The sequence below is a fragment of the Apodemus sylvaticus genome, chromosome 21 (assembly GCF_947179515.1).
Source record: "Apodemus sylvaticus chromosome 21, mApoSyl1.1, whole genome shotgun sequence".
Taxonomy (NCBI): Eukaryota; Metazoa; Chordata; class Mammalia; order Rodentia; family Muridae; genus Apodemus; species Apodemus sylvaticus.
The window spans coordinates 23,679,780-23,700,074 of NC_067492.1; the positions used below are offsets into that span (position 1 = coordinate 23,679,780).

The 20,295-nt window shown below is 46.7% G+C and overlaps 2 protein-coding genes across 3 annotated transcripts; one reads left to right on the forward strand and one right to left on the reverse strand.

The window, feature by feature from the left end:
* Positions 1 to 118: 118 nt before the first annotated feature.
* Nutf2 (nuclear transport factor 2) lies at positions 119 to 17,174 on the reverse strand. 2 transcript variants are annotated; one of them, XM_052166510.1, is made up of 6 exons: positions 17,074 to 17,154; positions 11,223 to 11,285; positions 4,086 to 4,212; positions 3,130 to 3,201; positions 2,946 to 3,044; positions 119 to 643 (listed from the first exon to the last, which is right to left on the reverse strand). In XM_052166510.1, exons 3-6 carry the CDS (start codon positions 4,182 to 4,184, stop codon positions 530 to 532), a joined length of 384 nt encoding a protein of 127 aa, XP_052022470.1. In that variant the 5' UTR covers positions 4,185 to 4,212; positions 11,223 to 11,285; positions 17,074 to 17,154; the 3' UTR covers positions 119 to 529. The 2 variants fall into 2 exon arrangements, with proteins under 2 accessions (XP_052022470.1, XP_052022469.1); XM_052166509.1 differs by lacking the exon at positions 11,223 to 11,285 and having other exon boundaries at positions 17,074 to 17,174.
* Positions 7,271 to 7,765, forward strand: LOC127671653 (translation machinery-associated protein 7). The gene has a single exon (XM_052166511.1). The coding sequence runs from the start codon at positions 7,303 to 7,305 to the stop codon at positions 7,495 to 7,497; it is 195 nt and encodes a 64-aa protein (XP_052022471.1). The 5' UTR covers positions 7,271 to 7,302; the 3' UTR covers positions 7,498 to 7,765.
* Positions 17,175 to 20,295: the final 3,121 nt, after the last annotated feature.

A 20,295-nucleotide genomic window follows, 5' to 3' on the forward strand; every position in this document is an offset into this window, starting at 1 on the left:
CCTTGCAGCAGGTACTGTTGCGGTGAGGCAGAGAGGGGAGGAAGGGACTGACAGGAGAGAAGTGGGCCAGAACTGTTGATGCCCAGCCAACTACTTAACTAATTAAAACAATTTAAACTGTTAAGAAAATTTTTGTGGTTTTATTGTATCATGAGGCATTGAAACATCTGAACAAATCAATATCTGGGCGGTTGGTGAGGCAGCTGCTTTCTCCTTCACTTCTTTGGGTTACTAGAGCAACTTGTCAGTAGATTAAAAAAACAAAATAAAACAAAACCAAAAACCGACAATCTTTTTGCATTACTTAAGTCTTTCCAAGGCATGCGCTGGTACAACACAAACTTTTCCTGTCAGATGCAACTAGTCTAGCATCCAAACATCATGCACAACACCGTGGTGACAGAAGCGCACTGCACCCGCTCCCACCTCGGCCCTGCTCGTTGTGTATGATATTTGGAGCATCTGGAGGAGTGAGATAGGATTGGGAAGAGGGAGGAGGAAACAGCGTGACTATCTGGCCAGGAGGCGGTCAGCCGAAGTTGTGCAGGGCAAGCCTGAACATGTCATTGGTGCAAACCCAAGCATCGTTGATGTTCTTTAATAGAAACATCTGGTGGAAACCCATGATGGGATCTTCATCAGCCTGTAAGAACGGAGAAAGAAAAGATTTAGTAAGGGGGCTGAGGAACAGAAAGGATGTTTAATGGTGGTACAACTTTGGGATCAGGTACTAATTATCTTAAACCTCAATTCCAGTACAGCACAGATATTTGTGTGAACTACTATGTGTCGAACTACTATTGCCACATACGCGTCAATAAGTAGCTGCTCATGCGTGTATTGAAGGCTTGCCTGCCTTCTAACTCAACGTCTCCGGGTAGAAGTGATCAAAGTGTTTAAGGAATCTTGAAGCACTTACTATTAATTTATTGTGAACCATCTTAGTGTTTAATAAAACCAGTTAGTCCAATCAGGAGAAATTACTGATAAATGGTTTACATCTTAAAACTGAGTTCACATTGGGCCCAGTGGCATATGCCTGCCAGTGTGTGTCTGACAAAACTATTTAAAGCAAGCAAGCAAGTCTCCCCAAAAACAAACACAAAGTTCACAATAGGATCACAATTGGAGTAGGATGGGGGAATGACCAGCACAGCGCTGCATCAGAAAGGAGGGCCCCAAACCTCTGAGCACAGCTCAGAAGACCAGGACGCGAGACCCAGGGCACACACACGCTCCGGCCTCACTTCCTTTTCTAAGAATTAGTGTCAAGAGGGAACGGTCAGTTGACGCTCCAGCTGGGACTCTAAGAGGAATCTGAAACTAGGTGTGAATTGCGAATCACTGACTACTTGAGCCTAAGAAGGCAGAGGATGAGCTCCCTGGGAAAGCCTCCACACTGTAAGGCCTACTTGGTTGCAGGTTCTGGGCAGAGCAACCTGAAATGGCAAGAGGACCTGATGGAAAAAGTAAGGTAGGACTTGTGGGAGCTGCCCTGGCTCTAAGTCAGAGCCACAGGCCACTCTTTCTACACCCATATTGGATTCAGGAAGCACTATCCAGCTGATCTAAAGGGGAATGCACGTGGGTACAGGCTGAATCCTACCACAACATAGTTTTAGAGAGCTGAGACCTGGCCAAGGGGTCAGGCAATCTGCCCTGCTTTGGGAAGAGGCTTTTGGAAAGTGTCTGACTGTAAGGATGACAGGTTTTAAGAGGGGTAAAGGAGACAGGCACAGTGACACACACCTTAAATGGCTAAAGGCCTTACAACCCTGGTGACCTGAATTAGATTCCTGGGACCCATGTAAAAATGTAAGGAGACAAGTTTCCTCTAACCTCCATATGTGTACTGCGGCATAATACACCCATCATGCACACATACAATTTTTTTTTTCATTTTCTTTTTCTTATGGGAAAAGGGAAATAAAAAAGGCGGGACTTCATTTGCTTTGCTTGCCAAGTGAAGAGTCAGCTTGGGCTAGTCATGGTGGCACACTCTTTTCATCTCAGTAGTTATTAAACAGATGCAGGAGGATCTGTGTGAGTTAGAGGGCTTGGTCTACATAGCAGGACCTTGTCTCAAAGAGAGAACGAGGGAGCACCGGCTTGGGTGGTAGCACTGAGGGCTATCTGAGGATTACCTCAAAGTGCCCAGTCAGCAGGTCTATCTATACCCCAGGATGGCACAGGAGCCTTAGAGTTGGCAGTACAGCTTGCCCCTCCTCCTATTCACCTTGCCCCCTTCCCGTAATGGCTCTAGACCAGTGCTTGTCACTAAAACTTTCTGCAATTACAGCCACTGACCACAGGCACTTGAAATCTAACTATACAACTAAGGAAGTATGCTTTAATTTAATGAACACAATTTAAAATTGTATGGAGCCAGTCTGGTGTACTGAGCAAGCTCTAGACCAGTGAGGGGATACTCAGTGAGACCTGACCTCAAAAATACATATGCAGAAATAACTGTGGGGCCAAGGGGGTGGCTCAGTACCAGAAAGTATCTGTTTAGCATGTATTCGATATCCAGCACCAAGGATAGAAGGGAAGAAAGTTACGAAATGCTAGCTGTGGGCTGGAGAGGTGGCTCAGCGGTTAAGAGCACTGACTGCTCTTCCAAAGGTCCTGAGTTCAAATCCCAGCAACCACATGGTGGCTCACAACCATCTCTCTAATGAGATCTGACTCCCTCTTCTGGAGTGTCTGAAGACAGCTACAGTGTACTTACATACAATAAATAAATAAATCTTAAAAAAAAAAAAAAGAAAAAAAAGAAATGCCAGCTGCAGTGGTTGAAGGCGGTTACATTAAACAATGCGGGTCTAGGCAGCCACTTCGATGGGTTTTGACAGTCATTTTAGATGTCCCCCCAATAAGCCGGTTACATCCACAGAGAAGTTCTGCCTGCCTACTCCTGCCCTGAAACACAGTGGCAGTGCTACCTTGAGCTGGCCTACAACCATACTGATGATGCAGCTATCTGGTGTAGGCTGATGGTCCTGCGCCGTGATACTATGCTGAATTTTCTGGAACGGAAGGCTCTGCAAGAGAAAGAATGAGAGGTAAGCTGAGGTCAGAAGAGGCATGAAAGAAGCCACGTGTACCTCGGTTCTGGACCTTACTTACAGATAGCTTCTCCACAATGGCAGCTTTCCCCTGGAACTGCTGCCCTTCCCACGTAAGGCATGATGCATCAATCTAAAATGTGGATAGCAATGAAATACAGTCAGGACGTCAGCACTGTCAGAGAGACAGTGAAAGGAACTGCCTGGGGTACAGGACAGGGATAGGGCACCTGTCCTATGTGCATGAGGGCCTACATGCAATCCCTCTAACTCATAAAGACATTGGGTCATCTAGGATGAATCTGTTCCTGCTCCTAAGATGCCTTTAGTTTCAAGAGTTCTGAATGAACCCTAGCATTCTGGAAGAAATACTGACAACTTCTGATGGCTCACCCAGGATCTATGGCCACTCCTTCCTATACTGGGTAGATCCATTTGCTTAGCCTGATTCAAAGCGCTTGTGTTGCTGAATCTCAGGAAGACTCAAGAATGAATAAATGATTATCATTAAGACATGAAGCGAGCCGGGCGGTGGTGGCGCACGCCTGTAGTCCCAGCACTCTGGGAGGCAGAGGCAGGTGGATTTAGAGGCCAGCCTGGTCTACAGAGTGAGTTCCAGGACAGCCAGAGCTATACAGAGAAGCCCTGTCTCGAAAAAAAAAAACAAATCCAAAAAACAAAACAAAACAAAAAAGACATGAGGCAATGTCCCTAGAAGACTCCTTGGGCTAACTTTGCCTCCACAGGCACTCAGATGTTCTGGCCTCCAAAGCTGCACAAGTGACCCTCTGGAAGCCAGCACTGCACTGAGAATGCTCATGGCTGCTGCCTCCAGATGATAATGAATCCTAGTCTATACTTGCTACAGAGAGAAACTCCTAGGACTATGTGACCTGATAAGGTGCCAACCACATTGAATGGCAAAGCCCAAACTTCTTGTCCAGGACACAATTCCTACTCTTGATAGCCAAATTACTCTCCTAGGGCTTTATTCTGGTTCTCCTGTTGAAGACTTACGTAAATTGCGCCTAGCTGGGTTCTGTCGTTATCAAATAACTGATAGTAGTGCTGAATGAAGCTGGATCCAATCTGCTCCCAAATTGGCTTGTCTCCCATCCTGGAGAGTCACCCACCTCTCTGAGACCTGCAAGACCAGGGAAAAAGAGACAGAAATATTAGTACCACAGAAGCAAGCAGCAGCCTGTCTTTTCCTAGCCTCCTCATGCAGGCAGATTCTCTGCTGATACCCATTCTTCAGGGCATGTGACAACCCTGACCTGTGGTGGGGACATTTAGCCCATCTTCTAAGGACCTCTAAGTTGATGACAGTGGGTGCCAAGATGGGCGTTGAGGATATACCTAGGGTAAAGGAAAACCAGAATAGGCCCTATGTCCAACAAGGGGTGAAGAAGGAGGAACTAAGCACCAGCCCCAGTTCCACGGTTCCCTTTAATCCTTTCAACAACCTCCAAGGCCAGTTACTGCCATCCTGCCCATTAATCAGACCAGAAACTACTGATGTTTCTGTGTAGAATGTTTCTCTTTTAGCCTTCAAGCTTCCGATACTGTCTTAAGGATGGTGATGGTGATGGGGGTTTAGAAGGACACACGGCTTCTAAAGACTCCATTCCTGACCACAGCAAGTTCCAAAGAGTCACCTAACATCTCTGAGACCAGGTGATTCTTGACCTGGTCTTTTCTGGTGTCAGTTCTTCAGTGATGATACTCTCTACTCACATCAGAGCTGTGACAGGATGAGAAAGGGAAAAAGAGATGAAGGCATGAGTGGGCAGCTCCACACAGCACTGGTCTCACCACTACCCTGCTCCTGAAGGGTGTCTCTATACAGCTCGAGGCCACCACCCCAAAGATACCACTTTGGCTTTGTTAAAAGCCGCACTTCCTGTGGGCCCTGGCGACCCCTATGCTGTTCTGTATGGATCTGACTACAGAGGAGCACATCTTCTGTCCTGATAATAGGTTTGAGACAACAGTAAGAGGGCAATTTCACCCCAGCAGAAAAGCATTAGTTGTGGTAGAGCTACACATCACTGCTTCTAGGGCTTCCACATCTTCTCTGAAAAAACTGAAGACAGTAACTCCAGCTTGCTGGTGGTTGTGCAGCTTAACATGGTAAGTACTAAGTCTCTGTGACCTCACTAAAGGCCGGAGGAGCCAGCAGGAAGGGACAGAGTAAAGGACCAGAGAGAACTCCAATCTCCCAATCATCTACGATGATACGCTAGCCAACGACGGGCCAGGAAATGAAGCCAGTTTTATTTTAGGCTCCCCAGGAGGTAGCTGAACTAAAAACAGCTACTGCGCTCACATGACTAAGAAATGTCCAGGAAAGCCTACAACAAGCAGAGATGAAAGCCTGGGTCCAGCCACGCCCGTACACAGGAACACAGGTGTGCCCCCAGTTCACATCTGTGCCAAGAAACAAATCAACAAATGGAAAAAGCATAGGGTCTACAACCAGTTTCACATGCAATTTTGGTCACATTTCCACATTTCCAAGAAGTGTCCACATTCTCCCACCCTCACATCCTGCACATTCTAACAGAGTATCCACTCAGCATGTTCCAACCCCGCAGAAACCGAGATATGTAGCCCAGTTCCCAAGAGCTCTTGGGAAAAGCTGCAGGAGTAATGAGGGCCAGGCCTCCTTCTGCTCTCAGCCCTTATCAAGGGGAGGTCCTAGAAAAGAACACGCCAGGCAGAAGAAACAGTGCCACCAAGTATGAGACAGCACAAAGCAGACGAGTAATGGTGCTGGGACATCTGAGAGGGAAAGCAAGGCTGAGAGCAGAGAAACAGACTGGCGTGTGCTCGGACAGTGGGGCAGCACAGGAAGCAGGAGGGTGTGTGTTCTTTTTTCAGTAGTACTGTCCTATCCATCTTATCTACCCTAAGTATCTATATGGGACAGAGTCTCACTAAGTTGCCCTGACTGACCTAGAACTTGTTATGTAGACCAGATTGGTCTGTTTTCCATCTGACTCTGCCTCCTGTGTTTTATCAAAGGCACATGCTACCTTGTCCAGCCAGGTAGAGTTTTGTTGTGTGTTAGCTTCTTTTGAAGCAGCGTCCCAGTAAGTAGCCCTGGATGCCCTTGAGCTTGCTATGTAGATCTACCTGACTCTGCCAGCAGAGGCAGACACCACCACACCTAGCAGAATTGTCCTTAAAGGTAAGCTAACTCTCTAATAGGAAACATCTCTAGCTAAAGCAGTAGCAGAGGGACAAAATGAAATGCTGGTCCACATGGGCAGCACAAGGAGCTCTCAGAGTGGTGAAAAGGAATCTTCAAAACTGGATAAAGTCTGGACTGGTGCTACAAGCCTACATGAAAAGCTAACTTAAGAAGAACCCTGGTACAAGGGCTACTGAGCTACAAAGTGAGTTCAAGGCCAATTTGGGTTAACTTAGTGGGATCTTGTCTCAAAATAGAAAATAAGCCAGGGCTTAGGTAGAGTGCTTGCCTAACACGCACAGAACCTTGGGTGTGATCCCCAGCAATGCAAAAACCAGATGTAAGTGGCATGTGCCTGTAATGCCAGGATTTTGGAGGGAGGGGTAGGAGGATCAAAAGTTCAAGATGTCTCTTGGCTATACAAGGAATTAGAGGCCAGTATGAATTAGAAACCCTGTCTCAAAAACAAAACAAAACAAAAGAAAACAAGACGAAACCAAAGACTGCATAAAGACCTTTGCTTTAAGGAGACCAAAAGCAGCTTCAGGAGCCACCACCAATCTCACTCCAGGTCTGCCTCACTGTGTACTTATTGCCATGGACCCAAACATGACATGTGATGAAGTTCCCAAGTCATGGAACTGTAGAAATAAGAAAATGTCATAGAGGTTAAATGATGCAGAGGGGCTCACCCAAAGCTCACTCAGATGTCAGGGCTGACTTGGTCTTGTATAACTGAACCCTAAATCACCAAGCTGGTCACATGTTTCCTTTACCACTGCAGCCTTTGGGTTAAAGCTGAACCTAAACTGGGTGTAGTATTGCCTTCCTCCAGGCCCAGCACTCAGGCAGGCCAGGGCTACAGAGCAAGACTCCTCTTAAAATAAGCAGCCAGAAACATGGAACATGTCTGTAATTCTAGTACTTGGTCGGCTCCAGTAGGGCTGTTGTAGTTCCAGGCCACAAGACTGTACAGTGACATGCTTGTTTCAAAAAATAAGATTCGGATCAGGGTCTGGTGAAGGGGCTGGAGGCGCCATGTCGGGCCGGGAAGGTGGCAAGAAGAAGCCCCTGAAACAGCCCAAGAAGCAGGCCAAGGAGATGGACGAGGAAGATAAGGCTTTCAAGCAGAAACAGAAGGAGGAACAGAAGAAACTCGAGGAGCTAAAAGCCAAGGCCACGGGGAAAGGCCCCCTGGCCACAGGTGGAATTAAGAAATCTGGCAAAAAGTAAGCTGTTCCTCACATCTGAGGTGATGGTGACCCTCCTCTTCCATTCCTATTTAAACATCTGGATTCCCTGCCATAAATAACATCTTTGCCACTACAGCTAAAATGAAGTGTTATCCTGTAATCTGTCCAACATCTGGATCCCCTGTCATAACATCTTTGCCACCTAATAGCTAGAATGAAGTGCTATCCTGGAGCCTGTTGTTGTACATTGTAATAAACTTTTGTATAAAAAAACAAAACAATGAATAAAGTGAATGAATAATGCAGTAGCTTGTCTCTAGTATTCAGCAATTCCTACCTCAGCTGTGAATTGAAAGTGAACTGAGTCTGGAATCCCACCAGAGCCTACTGTTCCATCTTCATTGTACTCTGAATTCTGTACCACTTTGAATTAAACCAAAACATTTAAAAGCCAAAACAAAACAAAAAAAAAAAAAATAAGATTCTGTTGTGATGGTACAGGCCTTTAATTCCAGCACTTGGAGGCAGAGGCAGGAGGATCTCTGTTTCGTTCAAGGCCACCCTGGTCTACATAGTGATATCCAGGTCAGTCAGAGCTATATAGCAAGACCCTGTAACTTAGAACCAAACAAGCCGGGCGGTGGTGGCGCACGACTGTAATCCCAGCACTCTGGGAGGCAGAGGCAGGTGGATTTCTGAATTCAAGGCCAGCCTGGTCTACAGAGTGAGTTCCAGAACAGCCAGGGCTACACAGAGAAACCCTGTCTCGAATGAATGAATAAATAAATAAATAAATAAATAAATAAATAAATATTGGTTTATAAAAAACACAAGATGGGGCTGGAGATGGCAGAGTGTTTAAAAGCTTTGGCTATCCTTTTGGAGAACCTGGGCTCACTTCCCAGCAACCACATAACCCCTCCAACTCTGATGTTCTCTTCTGGCCTCCAAGGGCAGCAGGCCCACACAAAACACCCATACAAATAAAATACATAAAAAAGAGAAGAAGCAGTGCACACCTCTAATCTCAGCTCTCAGGAGGCCAGGGTTCCCAGAGCTTACACAGTAAGTTCTAGGCACCCAGAGCTACACTAGACCCTGTCTCAAAAGCAAAAACAAAAACAAGAAAGAACAAGACAAACAAAGATCAAACCCTCTAAGTTGTGCTGGTGGCGATCTATGCCCACCCGTCTTGTCAGCCACTCACTCTGTATGCATCTAACACCACACACACACACACACACACACACACACACACACACACACCAGGCCCAGTGCTTGCTCACCATGACTTTTGTGAAGGTGAGTCCCTAGTAAGAATACAATGACTTGCTTGGTCAATTCTTATTCTCCTCCAAGACACTGGTCAGACCGTATTTGTTTATCAACTCATTACTAGGCACCAGTGTTGACCTGCCACAGGTATAAATCCCATCAACTCTCTCTGGGTAACCCTGGATGTTCTGGAATTTGCTTTGTAGAGCAGGTTGGCTTCAAACTCAAGAGAGCTACCTGCCTCTGCCTCCCAAATACTGGGCTTAATTAAATGTGTGCCCACAACACCTGGCCACCTGTGTCAATTTTCAGACACATAATCCTTACACACCCTTCCCAAGGACAGAATGTACAGCACAGCAAGTAATTGATTCAGTAAGTTTTCAACTTACAGTTTAAAGCCAGCATTCCTGAATCCAAAGAGCAACAGAACACAGGCCCTTCCCATCCACATGTGCTGCTCTCCTGGGGGAGGTGTCCAGGACAGGGCTGAAAGAAAGCTTCCTCGGAACAGTCAGAAAGCTCTGATCCCGCTAACATGTTTACTCCAAAGTAAAACCCTAAAACAAAGGACTCATAGATACAGACTCACATACATAAAATAAGTAAATCCTAAAAATAAAAACAAGCGCCGGGCAGTGGTGGCGCACGCCTGTAATCCCAGCACTCTGGGAGGCAGAGGCAGGTGGATTTCTGAGTTCGAGGCCAGCCTGGTCTACAGAGTGAGCTCCAGGACAGCCAGGGCTACACAGAGAAACCCTGTCTGGAAAAAACCAAATTAAAAAACAAAACAAAACAGAACCAAACTACCCTTCATCCTATGGTTTCTACAGCTCCTGTGAGAAGCCAACAGCCACACCATCTCCTGCTTCTCAGTAGCCCACAGACTGACTAGAGCCAGGCTCCTCAAGGAGCTGCCAGCCCCTGACATCAACCTTTTTTGGACCCTTAGGCCACTGGGGGAGGGTTACAAAAATCGCCCGAGAATCACAAAATCTATAAGTCTCTGCCAAGAAGTATGCAAGAAGGAAGAGACTACAAACCTTGTATATAATTTCAGGTTTTTCACACCCCTAAGAAACCAGCCATAAACCCTGTTAGATGCTGACCTAAAAGAAAGGCTTTTATCTGTATTTTAAATGTCAAGGGTCTCCAAAGAAAGAATCTGCAATAGCAACAATCTGCACATCATGGAGACTCTGGTCTCAGAAACAGGCACCGATCAAAGCAAAGGGAGAGTTGTGCAAAGAGCCTGCTGTGCACTCCCCAACCCTAGCAATACTCATGTTAGAGATGAACAAGACCCAGTGCGTCCAGCTGCTAGGGAGAACTGGCCTGTCCAAGTTTAGTGGGTCTCAGAGCCAGGACTCCAATGACAAGCTGAGTTCTCTGAACGATAAAAATGAGCAGATTGAATCCTGAAACAGGAGCCTCTGGGCACAAAGCCCTCAACCTCTGAGCTGAGCTCAATCTCAGAGCAACAAAGCAGGCCCACTCTAAGATGTTCACTCTAAGGGCTAAGGATGGATGTATGCAATAGTTCATGGCTACAATCTCAGCACTCGGGATTAGAGAGGAATAGTTTTCGGCCAGTCTGTGCTAAAGAGATGCCATGTGTCAAAACAAACAAAAGCAAGTAAACAAACAAAAAATAAGTATCAGGAGACTGCAAAGATGACTCAGCAGTTAAGCTAATTTATTGGGGACTGGTCAGATGGCTAAGTGCTTTTCTTCTGGAGGTCCTAAGTTCAAATCCCAGCAACCACATGGTGGCTCACAACCATCTGTAATGAGATCCGATGCTCTCTTCTGGAGTGTCTGAAGACAGCTACAGTGTACTTATATATAATAAGTAAATAAATCTTTAAAAAAAAAAAAAAGATAATCTACTGAAGCCCTAGGTTTGGATCCCAGGATCCATGTGTTGACTATCAACCACCTACAATGCCAGTTCCACAGGATCCAAACCCTCTCCTGACCTCTGTGCACACCTGGCATGTAGAGTGTATGGACAGACATGCAATTAGAGCAGACACATGACAAGGGCCAGAGTCTGGCACGATGGCTCAGTGGGTGAAGGCATTTGCTATCAAACCTGTTGGAACCGACATGGCAAAAAAGAGAACTGAGAGCTACAAGTTCCTCTCTGACTTTTATATGTATTACAGCTACCCCTCCTGACAAAATGTAATAAAATAAAGGGCTTGGACACACACACACACACACACACACAGCAGCAGCAACCCAAGACAGGAAGGTCCAGCAGGGCACCAGCCTGTCTTGTCTGGGTATAGTAGTACACACTGGTAATCCTACCACTTGGGAATTAAAGGCAAAAGGATAAGGAGTGTAAGGTTATATCTGACTACATAGGGAGCACAGGCCAGTCCACACTACATGAAATAAAAGTAAAGACGAAAAACCCTGCCTGGTTAAGACCACTCTTTGCAAAGGACCTTGGTACAACTCCCAGCACCCACAGAGTCTTACCACCTTCTTGGGCACCAAGCACAGCACTCCCAGGGTCTGTGGCCTTCCAGTATTTCCTGGGATCTGGAAGAAAGCCTCTTTACTACTTTATCTTCAAGGCCGCCAGCCCTCCTGGCTGTCTAGTCCTGACTCTGCCACCCACTTTCTTCCCTTGTTAGCAACCACATCAGGCATTTTGAAGTTTTAGAACAGATAGAGGTCATTTCCACCTGAGAACTTTGTAGTCATTGTTCCTTTTAGCGCATTTATTTAGTGGTAGGGGTGTGTGTGTGTGTGTGTGCACGCGCCACCACTGCCTGGCTATGTTCTCATTTTTTTAACCCAGGTGTGGGATATGGGGCAGCTGCTGACTTCCGAGACTACAAAGAGAAATTCTGTCTCGGAAAAAAATTAAAAAAACAAAAACAAAAGACAAAGAAAAACTTAAAATTAAAATTCCACTTGAGGTGCAACCCAAAGAAATTCTGCCTAACTTACTTTTTTTTTTTTTTGTTTTTTTTTTGGATCCCCCCCCCCCCCCCCCCCCCCCCCCCCCCGCAGACAGGGTTTCTCTATATAGCCCTGGCAGTCCTGGAACTCACTCTGTAGACCAGGCTGGCCTCGAACTCAGAAATCCGCCTGCCTCTGCCTCCCAGAGTGCTGGGATTATAGGCGTGCGCCACCACTGCCCGGCTTTCTGCTAACTTTCAATGTCCTTATTGGAAAATGTTTTTTTTCTACTTCATCTGGCACACTAGACTGTCCTGGAGGCCCCAGTGAGAAGGCGAAATGCTGTCTAAAACAAGCAGTCTTCTCATTTCTTATCTCTGCCCCCCCCCCAAAACCTGGGGACTGAAACCTAAGACCTCCTGTCTGCTAGACAAATGCTCTACCACTGAACTATACCACAGCATATCACAAGCACCACCTAAAACAGAATGATGGAGACATTTAGGCCTGTAATGTAATACTAGCTACTCCAGAGGTGGAAAGCAGAGGAACAGGGCAGGATTTCAAGGGAAAACTGATTGTCACTAGATCAAGCTGATCCTGAGAGAGCCTCAGTTGGGTGAGATTACCCACCCATGTTTTAGGCAAGGGGAGAGGCCAGACAATGTTTGTGACATTCCTTGGCATTCTGAGTGTACCCCTCCTCTGCCAGTCACTGGAGAAGCAGGTGGACCCACTAAGGTTTTGCTCTCTACTCCATCACCTTTAGTACTGACTGGCACCTTTCTCTAGCATCAGGGCTAGACAGGATTTATGTTGTTTTTCCCTTATAGCCTCATCCGAGAGTCAAACATAAGAGAAAGGACCAAAGAATGTTTGTGGGAAAGAAATCTGAATATTCAGAGAAAATACACAACAAAACAAACTTTGCTCACACCAAATAAAATGCTAATGCCCTAAAGAGGGAGCCCAGAAGCTTGTTTGAGACATGGCTATAAAACAGTCCTGACTGTCCTTGAACTGTATTTTCTTTTTTGTTTTTCCTTTCTTTTCTTTTCTTTTTTAGTTTTTTCAAGACAGTGTTTCTCTGTGTAGCCCTGGCTGTCCTGGAACTCACTCTGTAGACCAGGCTGTCCTTGAACTCAGAAATCCACCAGCCTCAGCCTCCCAAGTGTTAGGAATAAAGGCGTGTGCCACCAAGGCCCTGCTTTGTTTTTCAAAATAAGATTTCTAAGAGTAGCCCCGGCTATCCAAAACTTGAACTATAGACCAGGTTGGCCTCGCCCTAGAGATCCATCAGCCTCCGCCCAAGTACTGGGATTAAAGAAGTGCTCATCAAGCGGGCTTGTCCTTGAGCTCCTGCCTCCAGCCTCACACCAAGTGATAAGATTACAGATATCTTCTTTTCCATGGGATGTGCACGGATGTGTGCCTAAAGGTCAAAAGAAATATCAGAGGCCCTGCTCTTGGCTTTACTCAAGACACTCACTGAACAGGGCTGGTAGCTGGCAAGCCTAGCAATGCTCCAGTCTGTGTCCGACCATGCTGAGGTTCTAAGAGTTTGGCCGGGCTTCTAACACCGGTGTTGAGGAGTCAAGCTCATGTCTTCCCTCCTGGACTGCAAACCTATCCGCTTAGCCATCTCTCTCACTCTGAAGCAGTGGTTCTCAACCTTCCCACCGCTGACACCTTCTAACAAGGTCCCTCATGTTGCCGTGACCTGCAACCACAAAACTGTCATTGTTACTTTATATCTAATTTTGCTACTGTTATGAACTGTAATGCTGTGTTTTCTGATGGTCTTAGGTGACCCTGTGAAAGGGTCATTCAGCCCCAAGAGGGTTGAAGACCTGAATGGTTTTGTTGTCACCAATGGTATGTCTGAGGACAGGGTCTTGTTCCAGGCTGGTCTGAAATGCACAATCATTCCTTCAATCTCACAAGTGCTGGAACTACAGGTATGTCACCATTTACATTTTTTTTGACAAAAAAGTACCTTCTGATTCTAAACACTGGGAATTCTGCACCTATCTCCCTTTATCATTCGCCATCTCAATGCACTTACTGCAAAGGCCGCTGAATAAAAAGACATGGTTCAGAGAGAAGTGGGATCATACAAATAATGGACCAAATTTTATACTGAAAGGCCAACTGTGGTGGGGCAATAATCCTAGTAGTTTGGGTGGCTGAAGTAAGAGTTCAAGCCCAGCCTAGGCTATATAGCAAGTTCAGAACTACTCTGAATTACATAGCAATACTGTGTCAAAATAAAAGTTGGGGCTACTGAGATGATAGTTCAGCTGGTAAAGGTCCCTGTTGTTTTACTTAATGAACTGAGTTTGGTCCCTGGGACCCACATGGTGAAGAGAACTGACTTCTACAAGTTGTCCTCTGACTCCATACCCAAGCTGTGGCACATCCATACCCATACATAAAATGTGAAAAATAATTAAAAAATAATCTTCCGGGGCTGGTGAGATGGCTCAGCGGTTAAGAGCACTGACTGTTCTTCCAAAGGTACTGAGTTCAAATCCCAGCAACCACATGGTGGCTCACAACCATCCATAATGAGATCTGGTCTGTCTGAAGATAACTACAGTGTACTCACATATAATAAATAAATCTTTAAAAAAAAAATCTTCTTTCTTAGGTAGAACAAACAAAAAGGGATTTGTCACTTCCTTGTGCAGCTATATACTCAACTGTCCCATGCCAGGTACCACTTCCCATGACTTCCTACATGACAGGAAAGGCACAGAGAGATTCTGAGGTACCTTAGAGTTCTCCTTTGTCTCTCAGAACTAAATGGCCTGCCAAGTCCAGTAAGAGATGGCTTCTTGAGGTCAGGGTGCCAACGGCTAATTCTAGATAGACGTTTCTGAGAACTACTTTTTTCTTTCTTAAAATTTTAATTTATGTGAGTACACTACAGCTGTCTTCAGACACACCAGAAGAGGGCACTGGATCCCATTACAGATGGTTGTGAGCCACCATGTGGTTGCTGGGAATTAAACTCAGGATCTCTGAAGAGCAGTCAGTGCTCTTAACCACTGACCCATCTCTCCAGCCCCGAAAACTTAAGGAATAAGGAGAAACCTAAATTCCTTCCATTTCTGGCTCACCTTGGAGAAGAACACTATCTTTTTTTATCCTGAAGGTGCTAAAGTACACATAGCCTAGCATTTATAAAGTTAAAATTTGATTCCCAGCACTACAAAAAGAAAGAAGAGAGGGGGGGAGGGGGAAGGAGGGAGGGGGAGAAAGAGAGAGAGAGAGAGAGAGAAGAGAGAGAGAGAGAGAGAGAGAGATCCTATGCGCAAGCCACCCAGAAGCTTGGCTTATGCAAGCTGATCTACAACCATAAATATAGCTCATCTAAAACCCAGACAAGCTGGAGTTTTAGTTCTTGAGACAGGGTCTCATGTATCCCAGGCTGTCCTTGAATTTCCTATGCAGCTGAAGATATAACTTTTGATGCCAAGCTCCTACCCCTAGGACGGTAGATAAACGGGGAGGGACTGCATGCTTGCGCCCCCACACCCAATTCATTCAGTGCTCGTGATCAAACAAGAAATCTAACAACTGATTTACATCCCTACCTCCAACAAGTCTGGAAATAGCTGCTTTTAGTTCCAAGTGGATCCTACTTCTTTGACCTTATATGTTCTGTGGATAGTCCTTCCCTCGCTGCTCAGCTAAACAAGCAGGGAGTCTCTCCAGAGCCTGCTGGATAAGCCTTACTTCCATGTGCTTACCAGCTATAATATGGATTAAGAAGCTGAGTCCATAGAAGGTAGGCCCTGGTGAGATCTGAGCAAGATTTCGCTTGTTGCCTTTGACTAGGGAGAATGACTGGGCAGAGAACTGTACCAGAGAAAGAAAAAGTAAAAACCAGAAAAACAGTATCTGAGAAAATATTCAGGGAGAAGGGGGCACTAAAGACAGTGTCTTTCAGCTTTCAGAGCCCTAAGTCAAGTCATCCTAAAAGATCAGGCACTCTGCTTGCCCAGATCTTCGGGACCTCCTAGGCCTTTTAAGAACTGTGACACAGAAGCCAGCAACGGACCAGAGAGAGAATCCAACCTGACAAGAAATGCTTTCTGCCAAGTCCTGGGAGCTTTTCAGACACTAGTTCCTTATCATCACTCAAACAGAAGTGCTTTCTCAAAGCCTGCCTCAGAGTAACTGGTTAAATACACAACGTCTCCAGGAACTTAAGGTGATGGAAGATCTGTGGTGCCATTTCTAAGGCACTTTCTCAAGATCCAACCAGCTTCTTGACTGTTCACAGGCAGACCCGGCACATGTGAAGAGAAAGCAGACATTCTGTGACTTCTAGTTCTAGCTATGCAAACAACTTCAAAAGGCACAAACAGTCTAAACCAGAGTTCTAGCCACAAGGTTCCTTCCACCTTCTCTGGGCTCAAAGACCTCAAGCTTAAGAGTCCACTTCTTGAATTCAATCCTACCCCATCATTTTATTCTTAAGGAGTCATCTTCCTATCAGCCTATGCTATGCTGACTCTACGAGGTTCTAAACATTTTAGAATTGGGACCTGCCTGAGAAATCTAACAAAAACCTTGAAGGCTCACACAAATTCCACTTCTTTGGCGTCTTCTTTCCGTTATAACAAAGTCAGGCAACCCACCCCAGAGCTGGAGCCTAGTCATGGATAAAGAAGGGTGGAGGCTGGGCCTACTTGCCGGTAGCTGCCTCTTCAAAGATACTAAATTTTCCAGGACTAGCTAGAGGTAAAGTCCCACGAGGCATCCCCTCCCACCCCAGATTCCCTGCCCTTGTCCTCCATGCTGGACACTGCAGCACAGGTTCCACCGAGGTAGCGGTTTAAGTTTCGTGCACTCCCAGCAGGCAATCAAGCAGAAAAGCGTTCACCTACATCCTAGCCGGGCTATGGTTTGGAACCGGGCAATGGTCCCAAGCCCCAGCAGCGGCAGGAGGGCAACCCTTACCCATGCTGGCTCTGGAGCGAGCTGGGTGGCGTTGCCCATCCCCGGATCTTCGCCGGCGGGTGGTGGGACGTGGGTCTGGGATCGGCCCGCCAACCTGCCTGCAGAGGTTGCAGGATTCGAGCAAGCCAGGCAAGGCCACACAGGGCGGGGCCCTGAGAGCTATCCTGATCGTCCGGACAAGAGAAAAAGATCTGGCCATCAGCCAGGACACAGGGCGGCCCGGACAGGCGTCCGTCAGGCTCTCAGCATTCCCCTGGCCGCGGCCGCAGACAATCCGCGGTAGGCGGAGCCGCGCGCGACACATGGTGCGGGCCCCGTGCCTCTTCGGGCCGCCGTGGGGGTGTGAAGAGGGGAGGGGCCTCTCAGGGCCTCGAAGCAGAAGCTCCCGGCGGCCTAGAGCGCGGCTCCTGCGGCCCAGCCCCCGCCCCGGCGCGCTGGCCCCAACACTCACCCGTGGGGCTGGCACGATGGCGGCAGCGGCGGCGGCAACCCAGCGCGGTCTGCGACCGACTGTCCCTTCCCCCTTGCCTTCCCTCGCCTGTCCCGTTGCATTCCGGGAAACGTAGTCCCAATGCACCTCTCATGCGCGTTAGTGAACCTGGCTAGAACTACATTTCCCAGAATGTCATCCGCGAAGGCTCAGCCACGGATCGCAGCGCGGGAGGAGAGGCTAAGTTAGGGAGGGAGGCTGTCCGGGTGAGCCCCTGAGAATTGTGGTCTAGCGGAAGCCTCTGGAACTCGGAGTTGGCGCCAGGTCTAGATTGTAGCTGGATCCCAGCTGGTCTGGCCCCGCCTAGGTTTGTGTGATCGAAGCTGCCTGACCCCGCCTCCGTGGGAGCCTGGTCTAGCTTGGAGCTAGCTAGCTTGTCCCAGCAGCCCCTCCCTAGGCCCCTAGGCTGGGCTTTGAGTCCAAAGCCTACTCCCTTTAGGCGCTCTAGCTACTAGCTTTGCTCCTCGGCCAGCCGAGGCTAAACTTCTCTAGTTCATTGAGTTAGCTGTACCTCAGAGGGAGCCACTTACCCCAGAGTTGGTTGGAAGGTAACTAACTAGGCTTTTATTGCGACTCAAACGCTCATCCAAGGTGGGCCATATAGTTGGAGGGGTTAACCTCACGTGTACAGAGAGGCATTTTCAAAACAGGATTGTGAGGGTTTTCTTTTACTTAATTAAATTTCTAGGTTTACTTGTTTTTGTTGCAGCAGACAGGACAACTATTTTTGTTTGTTTGTTTTTTTACACTTTATTTGTGTTGAGGAGGAATGAGCCATGACATGGGTGTGGAAGCGTAACGAGAGTCAGTTCGTCCACCACTGGGGCCTGAAAATTAGTTTCTCAGATTTGGAGGCAAGTTGTTTTACCCACTGAGCCAACTCACCCTCCAACTTTAATTTCTATTGAAAGAAAAATAACTGGCACTAGTGGCCGGATTGTAAATAATCTTCCCACCCCTTCCCCTTTACTTTCAATATCCTTTTCGGTTTCCTGGGCGACACAAATATTTGAAGTAACACCTCTCAGTCAGGCCTGTGCTGGGCAAATGGCTCTGCTACCGACCCAAAGACCCATGATAAAGGAAAATGGCTGCAAACACCCCTAACTCACTATCTTCCTTGCCAGAAAAATCTTTAGTGCTTCTGTTTTGCCCTTTTAGCCTTACCCCTCCTGGGGATGACTGATAAAACTAGGCTAAGCTTCTTGAATAAATCCCATCTATCCAGACCACTTTGCTTGGTTTTCTTACCCAGCCAGTCACTTTGAACTTCATGTTACCCTGTTGGTGACACATCTGGAGCCTCACCCCCACCAAGAAAACAAAACACGAGCAAGTCATGAGACAGGAGGAAGGATCCAGGGAATGCTGCGAAAGGGTTCAAAAGAATCAAGGTGACAGACAACAGCTGTTCTTTCAAAGAACAGGAGCGCAAGGATACACTGAGATTGTGGCCCAGGAGGGGGAAGCCCTCTACTCCAAAGAAAGAGTATTGACATATAAGAGTTTGGCAGGTGGCCTGGAAATGCACTGCTGTGTTTTCACACCACCTGATCACAAGCCAAAGCTAACCCTAAAAGGTGATTCAGTTTCTCCCTAACCTGGGCACCTATACAACACACTGCAGCTTTCTCAAGACCCATTTCCTAATTCAAAGTCAAAGGACAATAAGGGAAGGAAGTAGACCCTGGTGTTTTGGGTACACTTGAGCTTACACTCATAGGGCATGTCCCCAGGCAAGGTGATCGGTCCATAACTAACTCAGAAATGAGTCAGAGCCTAAGCGGGTAGAGTTCACATGTGTCCCAACAGTCACAGAAACAGGTGATGTTAAAAGGCACTGACAGAACTAGAAAGATGCATCAGTAGTTAAAGAGTACATACTGCTCAGAGAGGACCCAAGTTTTGGTTCCCAGTACCCACAGATGACTTGACAACTGCCTGTAACCCTAGTTCCAAGGGATCTAATGGCCTTCCGGCCTTTTCAGGCAGCTACAATCACACACACACACACACACACTCACAACTCAAAGTAATGAAAATAAATTGTTTTAAGTCATTCACATCAGGCGGTGGTGGTGCACATCTTGAATCCCTGCAGCCAAACCGAGGGTAGGGATTACAAACCAATCCCTCAACACCCTCTACTCATCTCCCTCTTTCACAATGAAGGACCATGGAAATGACTGTCTTCGTTAACAACAATCCCTGGTGCCTGAAAGAGGAGGCTGCTTCTAGCTCTGAACTTCACTGGTTTATTAAGTAATTACATCCACATCTGTTGCAGACACTACATGTCCCAGGAGGTGAAATGGTAAACAAACTTCAACTGTAGATGAGAACTCAAGAATGAAATTAAGCCCAGCATGGTGGTACACACTTTTAATCTCAGTCAGAGATTTAATGGCAATCAGAGACAGGTAAATCTCTGAGTTTGAGGCCAGCCTGGTCTGCAGTTCCAGACTATCCAGGGCTACAGAGACAGAGACACTGTTTCAACCCTTCCCTGCCCCCACCCTCCAAAAAGAAATTAAACTTATCAAGAATCTAGAGTAACAAAACAATTCCCACTAACTTTTCAATCACACATTAAAAATCAAGGGAAAGGATGGAAAGATAGTTCAGTTCGGAAAGTGCTTGCCTCGCAAGCATATCCACAGAACCCATGTACTAAAAACAACAAAAAACAAAAAATAGGCGTGGTGATGCAAACTTGTAATCCTAGCACTGGGGAAGCAGATACACAGATTCCCTGAGGCTCACTGGCTGGCCAAACAGCCTATCTCTGGTTGAGACCCAAGCAAGTGAGCAGACACCCCCTCCACCCGCCTCTTTTCCAGAACTGAGGGCTGAACCCAGGGCTTTACACTTGCTAGTCAAGTGCTCTACTAATCAGCTAAGTCATCAACCCCAAGAAAACCCTGTCTCCAGAAAAAAAAAAGACTGTATAGCATCTCTGGCAGGCACCCCCATACTATACACATTTACATATGTACACACACACACATACACAACAACCCAGAGAAATAATCACGGACAAACCAAGATCTTTCATGCAACTTCCGAACTCTTTGGAGTGACTTGAACAAGGAACTTTATGAAGATATATGTGCTTTATGGAGAAACAGGGTCCAGTTGTTTAAAGCATCTCTACTTTCTGGGGCTAGCCTGTTCTTTCAAATA